Source organism: Tripterygium wilfordii, chromosome 14, assembly GCF_013401445.1.
Source record: "Tripterygium wilfordii isolate XIE 37 chromosome 14, ASM1340144v1, whole genome shotgun sequence".
In the NCBI taxonomy this organism is placed as follows: Eukaryota; Viridiplantae; Streptophyta; class Magnoliopsida; order Celastrales; family Celastraceae; genus Tripterygium; species Tripterygium wilfordii.
The window spans coordinates 9,383,055-9,401,778 of record NC_052245.1 but is presented as its reverse complement, the minus strand read 5'-3'; the positions used below and the strand labels follow the sequence as shown (position 1 = coordinate 9,401,778).

At 35.4% G+C, this 18,724-nt stretch overlaps 1 protein-coding gene across 1 annotated transcript; it reads left to right on the top strand.

The window, feature by feature from the left end:
- The first annotated feature begins 1,428 nt into the window (after positions 1 to 1,428).
- Positions 1,429 to 18,632, top strand: LOC120014194 (chromosome transmission fidelity protein 18 homolog). The gene is made up of 24 exons (XM_038866115.1): positions 1,429 to 1,459; positions 1,514 to 2,098; positions 2,774 to 2,835; positions 3,746 to 3,883; positions 4,013 to 4,288; positions 4,404 to 4,490; positions 4,812 to 4,913; positions 4,995 to 5,060; positions 5,969 to 6,076; positions 6,219 to 6,280; positions 9,386 to 9,430; positions 10,425 to 10,498; positions 10,715 to 10,782; positions 11,595 to 11,663; positions 11,759 to 11,859; positions 11,948 to 12,029; positions 12,139 to 12,217; positions 12,295 to 12,382; positions 12,474 to 12,627; positions 14,800 to 14,991; positions 15,083 to 15,142; positions 16,467 to 16,768; positions 17,769 to 17,871; positions 18,265 to 18,632. The coding sequence occupies exons 1-24, from the start codon at positions 1,429 to 1,431 to the stop codon at positions 18,316 to 18,318; spliced, it is 2,988 nt and encodes a 995-aa protein (XP_038722043.1). The 3' UTR covers positions 18,319 to 18,632.
- Positions 18,633 to 18,724: the final 92 nt, after the last annotated feature.

Genomic DNA, 18,724 nt, shown 5'->3' with positions numbered 1-18,724 from the left:
GATGAGCCTTGGGGTCTCTGATTTTTTAAACACTTACTATTTTTATTTGTCTCTTTTTTAAATAACAGTTTTTATTTTATTAAAATTGTAAATGTATTTAATGTCTTTTTGTTAAAATCGAAGTTTACGTCGGTTTGAGAAGTCGCGTCGTTCTGATTTTGTTGAAAAGATGCACTCTTTCGAGTGTTATAAAAAGAATGACGAATCACTATGAGATATACAATTTTGAGAAAGACAAAAAGAGTATAACAATTCTTGGTGTTCTTGTGCGTAAAGATCATTTACAGAGGTTTTGGGTAGTTTTATCTTGGGGACGACATTGACGTATACTACTACCACAAAATTCAGAGATAGAGCCACGAAATCGTCTTAATTGTTCAATATGCACTCGCACTCTCGCCCTAAGAAATGAATGCCAACTATGTCCATTATCATCAGTATCTACCATTACGACTTACCCAACTCTAGCACCCAACTTTCTTCCAACACTATCCATCATACCTCCCATCGGCAAGTTATGACATTGAAGCCACAACAACACCTATTCAAACCTCAAATTCGCCACAAATTCTACAGTATTAAAAGGTTGTAATGCCAAAAGATTATTCTTGAACGTCCAAGGCTCCATGGTCAAGAACTTATTTTTCTTTCCTGGGTTGAAAATTTTCAGCAAGTAGATTCTTTCATCCATTTCTTTAATAATCAGCAAGGAATCCTTCCAAACTCACCCGATTGATTGTCTAAACGTTTCTAAATTGACCTTCTTTAAAGTAAAAATCCTTCCCACAAGACATCGATCACCTTCTCATCTGGGAACGAATGAAGATCTTCCACGGAGTTCCACCAAATTAACTGTGTTTTTTTTCATGATCTAATAACCGTATCTACTATAACCTTTCTACCATATCTCCAGTCATCAGGACACTAACACACCTATCACCGTCGCAGCCAACTTAGGAAAACCTAGATTTCCCCTTAGAAAATCCTAACAGGAGTCGAGAGACAACTTAAAAGGACATTATTGTTCAAAAGTTACAAAAAAATTATGGTGTTTATGTAACAAAAAATAATGGTGTGTTTAACTGCACCATTTAAATATGTGATGTTAAGGAAAAAGAAAAATGCTATGGATGCGTTTGAAAATGCTTTTGCTATTTTATTTCTAAAAATTGATTTTGATTTTAAGTTTAGATTTTGGAAACAATTTTAAGAAATAATGATGAAAACAAAATTTATTCATTCTGTACGGAGAAAGAGAAAAGATGAAAGAGAAAACATGAAAAATTTTTATAAAATTTCAAATAACAGTTTTGGTTTTTGAAAACCAAAAGTAATTTTCAATTTTACAAAACAGTTTTTAAAAATACCTACCCAAATAAATTTTCAAAAACAGAAAACAGTTTTAAACACTGTAACCAAACAAGCAGTATGATTGCGACAAAAGTGGCATTGCAAAAAGGTCAAAATCGATAATTCCTACGTCTGTCCCTCCCATTAATTTTCCCGCCAAAAGAAATAGTAGAATTCTCCACTCTCCTTTCTGTCCTTTTCTTTCACCGCTACTTCCGTTTACACAACGCACGCCCTCGAGGTCGAAATCCTCCACTTTACATGGACATCCCTCTCCCGGACGAGCTTGAATGGCTCGAACACAACTCTCACATCGAAGAAGACCTCCTAGACATCGACCCACCCGAACTCCACCCACCCGAAGAAGAAGGACAGCAAGAAGAACCACCAGAGCCACTATCGCCCTTTAACTCCCACAAGCGCCGCAGATCTGAGAGCTCAGATTCACCGAATCACGAAGATTCCGTCCCAAGCGATGAGAAGAGAAGCAAAATGCTTGGTGTCCAGACAGAGGTCCAAGAGGACTGGCTACGGTACTCTCCTCAAGAAGAGAGCAACAGAGTGGATGCGGATAGTTTGGGGGTTGATTTGGGTGAGGAAATAGTTGTTTCGAGGTATGCCTCTTTGATCGACGGAGACTTTCTTCCAGTGACGGCTCCAAGCGGCGGTGATAGGGTTTATGCGAAAAAATGTAGTGTTGAAACGGAAACGGAATCGAAGAAATTGGACGTCAAAGGGAGATTGAGTGGTAGGATTTCTCTGTTTAGTATCCAATTTCGATTTTATTTTCTTGGGAGACAATGAGAAAAGGGTATTGAAAAATTTGGAATTTGATATATATACTCACGCATCCAATCAGGCAAGACTGGAGAAATAATGTGAGAATAAAATTTGGAGTTGTAAGTTTCATAGTCACTGTTTTACTATTTCTGATAACATATTGCTAGTTTCAGTACTTGACAAAGCAAAATTTGCTGCTTCTTTTCTCGTAGTTTTGTTTGGGATTTGGTTTGTTATTACTGAAATATTGAATTACTGACGAATTGCAAAGTTTGGGATCTGATGCAATTTATTAGTTGGTATTAGGTGTTGAGGTCCTTGTCATAAAATCTCTATTTGGCTTTCTTTTGTTGGGTGGAAAAGAAATTTACATTAGGAACTAGTTTACTCTTGGTTATCAAATGCCCTAGTAGCCCCAAATGTATCTCTCTAACTTTGGGATCATAAATATCTTATTCTCAAAACCCACTTTTATTTGCAATGAGAAAGTTGCATTCTACAGCTGACATGTGTACTATTGTTGAGATGAAGTTTGTCATCCATTATAAAGATGTGGTGTACACTGTTTGCCATTCTGATTATTATTTGATGCGGCTCATAGTTTAATTGCAACTTGTGCTTTTGTGTTTATATCATTTTGTAGGTCTTATTTCAGAACCCATCCATGTTCTATTGCAAAGGGTTGAGAAAGAGGCTTTTTCCAAGGTATACATTATTATTTTTTGGATGGAGATGGATTGTATTCAAAGGCACCCACCACTTTATGCTTGTTTGAAGGCCAAACATTTAATGAGCTATAGTCTTATTAGTTGATACCTCAATGTTGGAGGATGAACCCTTATCTGAGGCTGGGTGATGGAAAACAATTTTTTGAGGCCTCCAATTTTTATGGATCATCTGATCTCCTTAATTAAATATTCTTCCTATGTTATGTCTGTTGGGAGAAAGTAAATACTCTGCATGTCTGTGTATCTAATATAAGATTTTGTGAACTCATGATTTATCCAATGAATCTCAGATGCATAATGCAACTATTTATCTTTCTTTCTCCTCCTCTCCATCTTGCAAAAATAAAAATGTTGTTATCGAAATAATATTTATGTTATTAAGAATTCATGACAGAAAGAACTTGGTCGGAATTGAAGGTCAAATGTTGGAGCAAAAATCTCCATTTTGGTTTGATCTATCATATATTTTATTATTTATTTTTTACGTAAGGTCATTAAGAATAGATCAGTCTTAAGTGGTGGAAAAATGAATTTTGTGTTTGTCAAGTCAGAAGGGAATATGGACTTATAGTTTGAACCATTGGAACCACCAACAAATTTCGGGGCTGTTGGGCCGTGGGAACCATTGAGAGGAAACTTGTTTCACCATTTACTAGTTTCTTAATTGAGAAAACTTTAGTTAAAGTCCTAGTGATCAACTGCCTTATGAACAACTACATTCTTTCTTGACGAAGTCAGTACAGATATTTACCATATCCATTATTGCATGGGACCAGTCAGATGATATCAAGACATCTTGTCTTTTAATTTGCTGCCTTAAAGATTCTGTAATTATAATTTTGATGATGTTAGCTTCTTACCTTTAAATCATTGTTTTGGTGCTGAAGGCCTTGCAAGCTAGTTCTGACGTTCAGAATGATGTAGTTTTACCTGAAACATCAGTGGTATATGAACAACTTTGGGTAGACAAATATTCCCCTAATTCTTTTACCGAGCTTCTTAGTGATGAACAAACAAATCGTGAGGTATATAAATTTTATTTTGTTAATATCATTCAAATACAATGCTCTAGATTATGCACAATAGTTTTGATTCTGTAATAGCTACTGAGTTTTGTCAACATTACTGGAAATTTTGTAATTTCCCTACTGTAGGTTCTCTTATGGTTGAAACAATGGGATTCTTGTGTTTTTGGATCTGAAATTAGGACTACATCAGAAGAGGTTTTTTCTGCTTTGAGACGGCATTCTTCTATTGCTCAGCAACACAGACTTCGCGACTCCAGTTTTCCAAGGAAGAACAGAGGCCGTGGATGGGGCACTGTAGATTTCAGACAATCTAATAATTGGGGTCATGATAATGATAACACAAAAGGTGTTGTGGACTTGTCGAAAAAGAGGTCAAGGCTAGTCGGTCCGCCAGAACAGAAGGTTAGCAAAAAGTCTTGCTTAAACACACATTTTTGGTTTCATATTGATATCACCTATTCCTTCCTTGCCTGTTAAATGCACTTGTGTTGATGAAGTTGCATGCTGTGAGTTGCAGATCCTTTTACTTTGTGGTCCCCCAGGGCTTGGGAAGACTACACTTGCACATGTAGCTGCAAAGCACTGTGGTTACCGTGTGGTGGAGGTTCTTCTTCTTTGCCCTCTTACTCATACATGTAGCTGTGAAAGCATGGGTCATTTGGTTGCATTTTATTCTTATATCTCCTTTCCTCACCTCTACATTCAATGTTGTTTAATATCACATCAAAACTATTTTTTTATTGCCATAAGTTGATGCTACGGGCTGCTATATCCAATTCAAGTCTTTTTCTCATAATTCAACTTTCAGATTGTTTTAAGCTGTGATTCCAGTTTAACTGTTATATACACTGCAGTTTCTCTTTCATTAAGCTAGAGTATTTTGGAATAGTTCATTTACGTATTTATTGGGTGTGATTCTTTGCAGATTAATGCTAGTGATGATCGATCAACATCAACAATTGAAAGTAAAATCCTTGACGTGGTACAGATGAGCTCTGTCATGGCCGACTCGAGGCCCAAGTGTTTGGTTGGTGCCATTTTCTCAAATCCTTTGCACTTGGCTTTGTGCCATTACATTGAAATAAAAAAAAAACCATAATTTCTGTAGGTAATGGATGAAATAGATGGAGCTCTTGCTGATGGCAAAGGTGCTGTGGAGGTCCTTCTGAAGATGGTACATGATTTAATTTCTATTGCTGATGTCATCTTTCTTCTTGAAGTTTACTTGTGTCTAGTCTACTAGTTCCCCTCTTTCTGTCTTGTTTCATCTTTTTCTTAATGATTGCTTCCATCTCATATTCTTAGGTTCCTCTTGTATGCTTCTCGTGTGCTATTTTTTGACAAATCACATCATGTGGATTTGGATATCACCATTTCTTACATCTTTAATTTGGTTATTAGTTGAAATAATTTACCGATGTTGCACATTTCATATTCTGCCTCCAGTATTAGATATCATATGCTCCATGTGGCAGGATGACAAGAGATCCCATCCAATTTAACTTAGTTTATGAATTCTTTACCAAATTGCCATTTTTAGTAACAACATAATTGAAATTTTAATCTGTATAGCCATTGGAATGATAGTTAGCTTGTAAAAGTTTGATGTCTTAGATCCATATAGTTTTATCAAATAATTCACATACAATATTACAAACGTATATCATGCTATTTCTTCTTCAATTATTTGAAATAGGCCGTCCACTTTATTTTCTTAATAATGATCAATAAGGGTTTAAGAAAAATATTTGACCACCTAATTTAATGGTTCTTTTGTTGCCTCATCATCAACAACAAGAAGATCCAAGCCTTTCCTGAATAATGTTGGGGTAGGCTATAGGAATCCATGCTAGAAATTAGTGAGCATTCATCATATCATATGAATTCTCTTTTTGTCGTTTATTCCTATTAGAAACTCCATTTCTCGCCTAGCCTTATAGAGTCACACTTTCTTATTTCTTCCATGCCCATGAACTTTTGTTGCCTGATTTATAGTTTGTATGTTTGAGATTCGAAATTTTTCTTGGTTCTCAATTACTTCCACAAATTGTTTGAAGTATTATTTGTTCATACTTCATATAGCTGTCTGCTGAAAAAAAGTCTGACAGTGGGAAGGGAACCATTGCCAAGGATCAATCGGCAATGACATCATTGAAAAAGGGGCGGAAATCTGTCTCTCTCTCAAGACCTGTGAGTTTGAAATTGTCTCACATGATTTACTTTGTATCTGTGTCCTGTGCATTTGTGCATTCTTACACATAAGTAAGTACTAAAGGCAGAAATTTATATTTATCTACACTAATACCATGACAAATGTGGGCTGATTACTTAGGTGATTTGCATATGTAATGACTTGTATGCACCTGCCTTGAGAAGATTGCGACAAGTAGCAAAGTAAGTTTCTTTCTTTCTTTCTATTTGGATGAGAAATTCGTTGTGCAAGCCTTACACTTCTTCAATTTTTTTCGCTATTATATGTATATATCAGTGTTGATAAGCAATTCAATGTATATTGGCATAAATGTTCTCTTGTTTTTAAATTTTTTGTTATGACATACACATAATTCACCCAATTCCCAATTTTTCATTAATATCTAAGGGAGCTCAATGGTATATCTCTTTACAAATTATGGATTTTTCTAGAAGTCTACGTGCTTTGTTGAGGAAAAAATAGTCAGAATGGCGTGAATGCTGTTCTTAACTCTAGAGTAAAATATGAAAACTACTAGTGAGGAATAAGGACACCGAATTACAAAATGATTAAGCAAGAGTGAAATTGTGTTTTCGGGAAGATCATTATATCAAAATTGATACATCTCATGAATCTTTTTATTTTTATGGAAAAATGCAGTTTGCCAAGCCTAAAGTCCTTAAAATGGAAAAAAGTAACTGTTACCTTACTGCCTTATAATTTGATAAAAGTAGGCACATAGTTCTCAAACTAAAAATAATGTTTGCCTCATTGTAGATGTGACACAATAGTACACAAGAAAATGAATCTTTGCTATTTGATTTATGTGGAATGAGTATAAATAGTGGAAAGTAAAGCACTGTGCTTTTTTTCTTTGTCCTCTTGTTAAATTCTTTGTGTTTCTCATGTTATTTACTCCAAAATTTTGCAATTTTGTTGGAAGAAAAACAAAATCTCTTATTTGATATCAATGTTGAATACAATGCACAACTAGGTATGTGGAGGAGTACTTGGTGCCCATTCCTTTTCTTTCCATTATAGTTCTTACGTTCTTGTGCAATTTGGGTGAAACATTGATCCTCGACTATGTGGTGTACTTTGTGGGCCTACATTTTCTATTTTTCGTTTTCTTTCTGTTATAGTTCTTGTTGTGCTTGTGCAATTTGGTACATATGATGCTTAGCATATCAAGGAATAAGAAGTGTATGCTGAAGTATAATATAATGAATACAAAATTTTGTGTTATCCTTGTCCTTAACTCTTTCTAAAAATAAATTTTTTTAGTTCATACGTCAGTAACATTTTTCTTGAAAAACGTCATTATCATTAGTTTAGGTTGGAAGAAGTGATGGTTTATATATGATTCTCCTTTGAATTTATTAGTTATTTAATTATTGTAATATTCTTGAATTTGGAGTGAAATTGCCAATGTACTATAATAGAACAAAGTAAACAACCTCCGTGCACAAGGCTTTCGCAATCGGTGGGGTCAGAGACATGCAAGATGTACGCAGACCTTACCCCCGCATAATATGTGAAGAGACTATTTGTAGGAATTGAACCTATGACCTCTAGGTTACACCCTGCAACTTTACCATTGGGACATATGTTCACTTGTAAAGGTAAACAACACCCGTGCACAATGCAGACCGTCCCCCCCACATTATATGTTTAGTCTTTTTACATGAATTGAACTTGTGACCTCTAGGTTGTATCTATGCAACTCTACCACATCTTATAAAAGGTAAACAACACTCACGCACGAGACTCTTGTTGTGGGGCGGGATTGGGGACATGCATTACGTACGGAAACCTTAACCCTACATAATATGTGGAGATGTTGGTTCTAGGAATTGAACTTGTGACCTCTAGGTTGCACCAATGCAGCTCTAAAACTACGCCACATATTGATAATTGGGGAAAAAGTTGTGGAACAAAGATTGAGTTTGGTATCTATGATATTCAAAAACCAATTTAATTTTATGCTGGGACGATCCACAATGGAGCCAATATTTTTTTAAGGGGACAGAAAAATATAAGCAAAAGGAAAAAGACCTTCATTTAGTATTTATAGACTTGCAAAAAACATATGATAGGGTGGTTAGGGATTAGGGAAGTAATGTGGTGGATTTTAGGGAAGTAATGTGGTGATTTTAGAGAAGTGAGTAGTCCCAATTAGTTATGTTACTATGATCAAGGATATGTATGAAAGTGTCATAGCTAGTATTAGGAATTTAGGATTAATGGAGGAGTTACAGAGCAATCCCCATCACAATAGTTTTGCATCAGAGGTCGATACTAAGCTCGTTCCTATTTGTTAAAGTGATGGATGAACTCACTCGGCATATCCGAGGTGAGGTATCTTGGTGCATGTTGTTTGTGGATGATATAGTTCTAGTGGATGAAACAATATTGAGAGTTACTCAAAACTCGAGATGTGGAGGCAAGCTTTAGAGTCTAAATGATTTAAATTAAGTAGGACTAAAATATAATACATGAAATGTAAGTTTAGTAAGAGCAGACAAAAGAATGAACAAACGATGGGAGAAAAGTAACAAAAAGTAAGGTTTTTAAATTTCTTAGCTCGAGTTTCCAATATGACAGAGACATTAGTGAAGTTGTAGCTAATAGGATTAAAAACAGGTGGTGAAAGTGGAGGAGTGCATCTGAAATTTTATACGACCGAGGGATTCCTTTAAGGTAGAAGGGAAAATTCTATAGGTCGGCTATACGCCCACAGTGATTTATGGTTTTGAGTGTTGGGCTATTGAAAAAATGCATGTAGCAGAAATGTGAATAATTCGCTAGATGTGTGGCCACACGAGTGAAGATAGGATAGGAATCTAAGGTAGGAATAACACCAATTGAATTTAAGCCGCGAGAAAATGTTTGAGATGGTATTAGCATGTACTACGTAGAGATCATGATGCGGCGGTGAGGAGAATAAAAAAATTGTATAAGAGAGTAGGAAATGAAAAATAAGACCTAAAAATACATGGCTTCAAACTTCAAAGTAAGAAGAGATATGGATTCAATAGGAGTTGATGAAAGTCTGATCCTAAATAGAAATGAATGACAGAAACAAATTAACGTATTGGATTCCCATTGATTTTCTCATAAACTCATGTAGCCGACCCCACTTGGATGATGATGATGATGATTCTTGAATTTGGAGTCCTCTTCAAAGAAATATATTTTTCAGCTTGTTTTGCAGATATGATAGTCTATTAACACCTCTCATATTTGTCCGACACTTCTTAAGATTTTTTGACGAGTCTTGTTCTTCTCTCTCTCTTTTTTCTTGGCAGGGTTCTTGTATTTGTTCAACCAACAGTGAGTCGTGTGGTGGGCAGGTGACTTATATTAGAGCCATTGTTTTATCACCGCCTTATATTTCAAATGTGTTTACCAGGTTTTTCCTGTAAATTTCCAAAATAATTTGTTAATTGGTTCTGCATCCTTAGCTAGGGTCCTCTTCAGCCATAATGGGACTTAATTTTGCTGATGCCAATAAATACTGTTCAATATGCTGTGATATCTGGGAATTAGTAATTTAATCCTTGCTAGCCATCAACTCAGATTTTACTTCAAATTTAAGTTGTACATAAATACATTATATCATTTTTATTGTTACACATAAATATAAGACTTGTATTCAAAATTGTTCTTGTTTTGTAGGAAAAACTTAGCACCTTCATTCAATTTCAAGTCATTTATTATGTTGCCATGAGAAAATGACCCTAGATATTAAAAAATGAGTACACAATGTCCTATTTGAAATTTTTTCCTAAATTTAGTGAGGAAGGACACAGATTTGGTCAATATCTGAGCATATTTGAGCTCTTCCTTGTGTAGGACATGTCAAACCACTAGTTGGTTGCTTTTAGATTATTACATTGTAGAAGTTCAGGGAGCATATTACTGAAATACATTTCTAGTTTTCTCAAAGGACTTCACATCTTTACCTTCTCTCTCTCTCTCTCTCTCGGGAGTTGAAACTCATCTGATATTTTGGAAAAATACATTTAGCTAGTTAACTCAAAAGTCGGTTGAAAAAACTTGGAAAATGACAAAATCACTGCATCTTCTTTTATGGGGACCTGGCTTTTTTTTTTCTCCTACCAGGTACTCGCTGTGGATTAGTGAACCACGTATTGGGATCCTATTAGCAGTCATTGACAAAAGAATCATTTATGGTGTTACTTCTCGAATAAAATAATTTATAACACTATCCTGATTGGAGCCTGCTGGCACCAGTCTAACTGATTTTGGTATTCTACCTTATTTAAAAGTGTCAGTTTCTAAGCATTATCTTGTGACCTCAATTTACTGAATATGCCATTACAGGCTCAAGTACATATGCAGCAAGGAGGGGATGAAAACAAGTTCCATTGCACTAACTGCACTTGCGGAGTACACTGGTGAGCTTCATTTTCAATTTTCATTTGTTTAGAAGCTTTCTTCCCAAATATTGAAATCAATTTGCTTTTCTGTTTAAATTTTCAATGGTTCTTTTGGTTTTGAAAGTTATATTTCTATTACAAACTAAAAATTAAATGTTATTATCCTCTACTTTCAAGTCCTCTGTTTTTTTTTTCCCATTCAATCCCCTAATCCTTTTGGTTTGGACTATGCAGAATGTGATATACGCTCATGCTTGAACACCCTCCAGTTTCTCAATAGAAAGAAGGAAATGCTCAATGTGGTAAGATTACAACCTTCTTTTGCGATAAATCATTTATCTTGTGTTATAAATTAGACCGAGTAACCCACATCCCAAAAGAAGATTTAAATAGATTATTGCGTATAAGCTGCTTCATTGAAACCTAGAGGTTCATGTTTGACTGTTCAAATCGCGAAATCAACCTCTCCACTTGTGGGTAAGACTTCTGCCCTTTCCTGAGCCACAACATCCATTGTCGTGCACGAGTGCCGTTTACCTAGTCAGCTATTGAAGTTACTGTTGCAAAATTTGTTATTAGAAGAATGTAAAAACTATTTAACTTTTCTGTTCTTAATAATTAGTTTCCTCTTCCCACTATCTGGTGAACTTTGGATTTTAGGTGTGATGACAAAACCGTATTTAGATATACAACAAAAGTAATAATTCAGGTTATTAGAAAAACGACTTCTGCCCTTAAGTCTATTTCATCTTATAGGAATACATGTTGCATTTGACAGGGACTTTGATATATCAAACATTGGTTTAATTTCAGTATTGTAGTTACTAGTTGGTTAAGAAATTGCCATCCAGGGCTATTAGTCAGTATTCTTATTAAGTTGGTGAAGTAATATCATTACTCACTTTTGTTGCTGTTACTTGTGAGAACCCTTGCTATCTTTTATCTGTTGATTTAATGCTACCAACAGTGTCATTTTGTCTTGTTTTCGTCATCACTCCTATTTGTTAAAGCTGTATCTTCATGTATAGTGGTGGCTATTATTTCTATGATAATCATTTTGATTTGATTTCCTCCAGCTGCTTTGAATGACATTATACATTTCATTGATTCACAGTTGGATCTCAGTTCTCAAGTGGTTGGTCGAAAGGACATATCTAGAGGTGCTTTTGATATCTGGAAAGAGGTATGGACATAATGACTTAATTGAAGTGCTTTTTAACGACATTGATTTCATGCATCTATCATCTATGTATAATATGGCTCTATCGTGTTTTTCAGATTTTTCAAAACAGAAAAACAAAGAGGGATAGAAAATCTAATAGTAGTGGCAGTGGTGTTTACAATGAGTTTGACTTCATGTACTCTCTCATCTCATTCCGGTGGGTTTGAGATTGTTGTGAACATTAATGTCTATTTCAAGTACTTATACGTTTAAAATATCAGCTGAGATAGTTGATGAATGTGCAGCGCTGATTATGAGTTGTTATTGGATGGGATCCATGAAAACTTTTTGCAACTTTACTATCATGATCCTGTGATGCTAAAGACAGTAAGCCTTAACTTCCTCATATTATAGATTGCAGTGGTGTTTAATTTTGTGCTATAGCTGATTCTATCATTGCAATAAGATGATTTAGTTTATGTTATGAATTTTCAAGGTCAAGTGCTTAGATGCTCTTGGAGTTTCTGACATGATGCATCAGCATATTATGCGTACTCAGCAAATGTCCCTTCATGGTGAACTAGCAATGACTATCCAACTTTTAAATGTTACTGATATTCTGTTTGTGACTTACCTTCTCTCTTTTCTGCAGTTTATCAGCCTGCTCTTGCAATTACTATACATCGTCTTATAGCTCAACCTCAAAAACCCAACATTCAGTGGCCAAAATCTTATCAGAGGTCTCTCTTGGCTCTTAGTCCAGTACTGTATGACTTGCTGTACATTTTAGATTTTCACTTCTTCTTACCATCATATTTTTTATACATTCAGATACAGAACAACCTTGATGGAGAAGGAGGAAGTTTTAAAATCTTGGCACAGCAAAATCCGACCAGATATTTCCATGCACTTGTCAATTAAGTCCTTTATAGAAGATTCAATATCTCCGATATTACATATTCTATCACCACCAACTTTAAAGCCGGTAATTTACTTGAAATTATCTATCATCTTTCTAGCTTAGTGACACTTCAATTTTGTTTTCCTTTGTTTCGATGTTGCTCTTTGCTTTACACATTCACACTCTATTTTAGGTGATCTTTTGTCATCATGCAAGTTTATTTTCATATGATCTAGATGGTACCTCGATGAGAATGAAAATAAAGGAAAATCTCATAAGCAGATTGGGTCCAAAACTTCTCTTATTCTTAGATGATAGATTGAAGTTTTACATATCTGATTGTGGCAAAACTTTGGATCTGTAAGAAAGAGGAAATGAATGAGAAATTTTTCTCTCTGGTTATTTATGCGGAAATGGTTTTAAAATCATCCTGATCTTTGGTGTGTTGTGAATAATGAGGTTACGAATATAGTTCAGGGGGATTTTTCATGGGAATTCTAATTTTCTATATATATATATATATTGCTTGATGGGATCAGAAAGACATCATCCAGGAAGGGGTGGAGCCAGAATTCTAGGCAAAGGGGGGCAAAAAATTTATTGGGGATCTGGGGGCAACACACCTAGAAATTTTTTTGGGGACTATTTACAGTAATTTTTTGTTGAGAAATATTCTTTTAACATGATTCAAAATTGAAAAACTCCTTATCACTGCCATTTATCATAGGCGGGATAGTACTAGTAGATTGGACATCAACAACAGACACTAACACCACATGTCCTTTTAAATATCTTTCCATGATGAGCTAAATACAAACTCACTTTTCCGGCTTGTTGTCTTTGAGACAGAAAGCAATGGAGCAAAGTTAAGTGGGTTTGGGCTTTGCTACTAGCAGAGAGCACAAAGTTAAGTGGCCTTTTGCCTTTTGAGTTTTGTAGACTTTGAAGATAGAAGTTTAATGGATTTGGAATAAAAGAAGCTTAATGGGGTAGGATTTGGAAAAAATATGTTTTAAAGGTAACAAAATTGAACGAATGGATAGTATATAGGGTTTTTTTAAAAAAAAATAGGGGGGGGGGGGATAAAATTTAACATATTAATAGTATCTAAGGTATTATTTTAAAAAGTAAAGGGGGGCAATTGCCCTCCTTACTTAAGCTGTTCATCCGCCCCTGCATCCAGGCCAAAGATTTCAGTATATTAATGAAAACCAAGGGGGAAAAGAGATTTAATTTCCCTTTTTCAGTTTCTCCAGAGGAAAGAGAAAATTTTGGGATTTGGACTTTCAGCTGGATAGGTTGCTACTAAAATTTTTTAGACCCAAACATCGTCAAAATTCATCATTATGCTCCTAATTTATTTGTTACAGAGAATTGTTGATAGAATAATAAAGGACAAACTGTTACCATGAAGTAGATCCTTTTCTGTGCGTGGTCACCACATGCAATTGAAATGAAAATTTCCCCCTCTTGGGTACATTTTTTAGTCTTAACTTATTTCATCAATTTAACCTTGTTTCCAATCCTGAAGTAGGTTTAAACTTACAATTTTCCATAATATAGGAAGTACCACTTTGTCAATGGTCCACACTTTATTCATCATGCACAATTGTCCAATTTTATGGAAGTTTTAACGAATGCTATTACTGGATTACAAACTAGTACACTGAAAACTATGAAACGGAATTTCAAAAGCAAGCTGTCATAAAACGGAAATCTATGGATCACTTATCCTCCTCCCTATGCAGATTAATCCAGAACGAGGGGCTTGTATAGAGAATGAATTTTTCAAGGAAAACGAGTGAGTTCATTATTAAATGACTTGCTAGGCAATGTGGTTTTGTCATGTTCTTGCTACGATAAACAGTGAAGTAGTCTGACTACACAGACTGTATCTTTCCAAATTTGTGGTGTGATATTTTAATTTGTGATGTATCTGCAATCATTGATTGATTTCAATGTCCATAAAATTAGAGCTTCACCTGGTAAAGTTAAAATGTGTTGGTTCTGTTTGCCTAACTGCTGTCATGAATAAATTGCATAGACTGGAAGGGAAGAGAATATTTCTTCCCACATTTTATTTCGTTTTTAATATTTCCAACGATTAGTGCTGCGGCCCTGTTTCCATTGTGATATTTTCTGTGCATGCATGTCTTCCATGGTCCTTTCCAACAGTCACTGCAACTGCACAACAATCAAAGGAAATTGAATGAAAAATAAGAGTTATAGCCAGTCTCTTACATTTACTTTTTCCAGGTGGCATTGCACTTACTATCAGAGAGAGAGAAGAGTGATCTGGTTCAGTTAGTTAATACTATGGTATCTTATTTTATAACATATAAGAACATGAAATCTGATTCCCTGTCATCCAATGCTGGACATGAACCAGTGTCTGAGGCCTCAGCCCTTTCTTTCGATCCCCCAATCAATGACCTCATTAATTTCAAGGTTTGAGTTTTATTTCTCTTTATCGCATGCAATTCGTTTAGTTCTTCAATTGTTTGGCTAATACTGTTTTTTTTTCTTGGGGAATGAACAGGGCTATATATCAACCCATTACAAACTTCCTTCAGCAACAAGGCAGGTCTTGGTGCATGAGGTGAGTGATTTTCCTTTAATCTCAAATCTCAATAGTCAATGCTATTGGCCTGCCTGCTTGATGTATAAATTCATCACCTTAATTCAAAACTAAGTTAGCTGGGTAGGAAAACAAAAAAAAATGAGGAATGTTGGAAAACTATGTTCGGCATTCAGCAATCATTAATAACAAGCTATCGTCCAGGTTTTTTTTCCCTCTTTTTTCTTTTATTTTTGAATTTTATGTCCAGCAATTTATGGATGACTATAGCTTCTGGGATAGCTGTACTCCGTAGGAGCAAGAGTTATATCTTTGTCTGTTGCTGTGTGACGTATCTTTATGCACTAATTTTTTCATGGAGTAATAACCGACAGTTACAGAATATAATTACTAGAAGAAGAAAACAATCATGGTTTTATGCTATATCATGCATTTAATTTTTCAGTGTCTGGTTTCGTCTTGGTGAAGAATTGGACAGTCTAGTTTGAATCCCTAATTGTCTAAACTTGTACAGAATGAGAGCATTGCTTTAGCAGTTTTGCAGAGTCCAAAAAGTAGGTATGCTCATCAGGTGTTGAGTTAGGACACCCATTTTATTTTCCTTCATGCATGAAATGCTGGGTAAAGCAGATAGTCCTGCAACCTTGGCCAGTTCATGGATCCATATTCTTGTTGCATCAAATATCTCAGTAGTGTTTCCTTCCAATCCTTCCAAGAATAAAAGGATTCGAGAAAGAGAGAGAGGATGAGAGCATTATGGGATGTACAACTTAACTTTTTTCAGCTCTCTCTTCCTCTTCCTCTTCTTCTTCTTTTATTTTTTATTTTTTTATCCTCAAAAGTCACACAAGCTGTAATTTTTTTTTTTCATTTTGAAGAAAATCATTGGAGCGATTATATATTTCTCATCATGTCCTTTCTTTATTCTCCACCCTTCCATCATTCCTACCCGATGAAATACTAGAGTTTTTTCTTGTAGCTGGATAAGATATCACCAGTTCTCGTAATTTATTGGCAAGTTCTAATGAAGTTCTGCAAATTCACAAGTCAGGTGTTGAAACCTTGGCTTCAGTGTTAGGTTTGAGCTTCAAACAATCCTTCATTCCTTCAGTTCTACAATGTGAGGCCATGTTACTCTTTCCATCAAACACGCCACCACTTATCCATTGTTTATCATATTGCATTTTGGGCTTGATATGAGCAGTCATTGTAATTCTTTTCACATTTTTTGTTATTTACCATTCAAAGGACTCCCATTTTCTGCACTGTCTTTTGATTGTGTTGTTGCCTCTCTTTAGCTATTTGCAGACTTGACTATTGCTTTACAAGAAATCCTATGCATCAGGTTGAGAAGCAAAAGATTTTGCAAGTTGGCAATGGAAGATATTTGCATTTAACAGATAAAGAAAACCAGAATTCCGAAGCTTTAGAAACTCGCAGACAACAGGTTGCAAAAGTTGATCATGCCTCAACATCTAATATGGTCATGGACAATGCAAGGAACGTATCAAATACCAACCAATGTAACCCAAGTATCTCCATGATATCAACTGTGGGTTCTGCTAGCACTGTCGTAGGCAGTATGAAGCCGAACTCCTGTGGAGCCATGAAGAAGCCATCTAGGAGTTCCTCCAGTTTTTTTGATAGGTACTCTCTCTCTCTGAAATGGTTTTCTTAAATTTGAAACTTATATTTGTATAGAGGGATCTTTTCATCATGCTAATTAGGAGAAATATTTAATTGATACAAGCAAACATGTGACCCAGTAGTTCAGCTGCAGTGGTGCAACTTAGAGGTCATAGGTTCAAACCCTGGAAACAGTTTCTCCGCATATCCCCGACCCCGCCAACTACGTACATCTTGCAGTCCCCTAGCCCACTCACTGTGGAAACCTTGTGCACGGGAATCGTTTACCTTTTTTTATTCTGTTCATGATATGTGTGCCTTGACATATTCCTATGGCTAATTTCATATTCTCATTCATTATGTACTATATGTATTATGACGTGGGCTGAGATTGTGCTAGTTCAGTATGCTTCAGTGAAGGGATGTTTTAGACTTATCGCCTTCTGGTGCCACAAACCACTCTGATTTGGTTGTTTTCTTTTTTGGTCGAAGCTTTATGTTATCTTTTGAATGTTATTATATCCTTGAACATTTATCTTAACATAAATTGTATTCTGCTTAACATAAATTGTATTCTGCTTAACATGAATATTATATGTATATGTGTATACACTGTTTTAAGTTATGGCGTAATATAAGTGCAAATGATATGTATATGTGTATACACATATGTCTTAAGTTATGGAGTAATATAATTGCAGATAAACCTGATTGAAAAATGATCTGTTCAAATAACAACTAATAAGCAGAATGTAAGTGGAACCAACCTATAGACTTATTTTGTCCTATCTGGTGCAACTCAGTTTTGCCTTCCTAATGTGCCGTGAAATCTACGATTCCTTTTAAGCAGTAATCTGAATGGAAGCCGTAAATAAGTTCCGACTTATGAAGAAAAAATATTTGTTTTGTTTGTTTGTCCCCACAATTGTCCAGGTGATTGTGTTTGTGGAGGATCATACGCAGGATAACCATAACAATTTCGGTCTTTTCATGTTTAATTGCCCTTCTTGTGTTAAAACAGGTTCAGAAAACCCAGTTTGAAAGGCTCTCTGAACACTGAAAATGCTGCACAGAAGACAGCTGTGGAGGAAGATTTACATCCTCTGCTTTTCAAATTTAATGAGGTATGTTACTTTCATAGTACTTGAAGTTTATCTTGGAACGAACGGGAACAATACTGATCTTTACATTCACAATTACGTATGCAACTGTTAGAAGACTTTCTTGAGTGACTCTGATGCTGGTATTCCACTAAAGCATCATACAGCCTATGGCTCGACAGGAAACGACTATTATGCTCCTTCATGGGATCCGATCAAATATAAGCTTTCTGGATGAAGAATATTAATTCAATTTTCTAGTAATGCAGAATTAGCTCTATATAACACCTATTCCCCTCAACCCCCAACCCCTCTTCTCCCAAACACCCAAAAACATTTTTTTCCTTGTCTGGTGACTTCTTCCTCAGTTGAAAGCAATCTGAAGTATCCTCCTTGACCCTCTGCTAATCTATGCAGGGTTTTACAAACGCAATAAAGAGGCCAGTCCGAATGCGTGAGTTTTTGCTATGATGCACCCTTACAAGCAAGATGGAGGCGCTCAGTAGTGCTGCAGTTTGCATGTGTATATTCTTTAGTCATCCAAAATTTTGAATACCATGAATTATTCCTTAACCTTAACTTCCATTTTGATATTATCAATTTATCATGCAATGTTCATAGTTATTTTATGTGCGCATAGTAAATGAACTCTCTTCTACAGTATTGCTAAAAATTGTAACTAATTCAGAAACACAGGAGCTCCTTTCATTTTGTTATGATGGTTACATTAAAGTTGCTGCGAATACTCAAATATAAAGCCAGGATTATGTTTGTATTTTGATAAATAAAGGTAAGTAGGCCCCCAGCATGATTTTATATATATAAAAAATAGGCCCCTTGCATTATACTCTAATGAGAACAACTACAATGGTGTAAA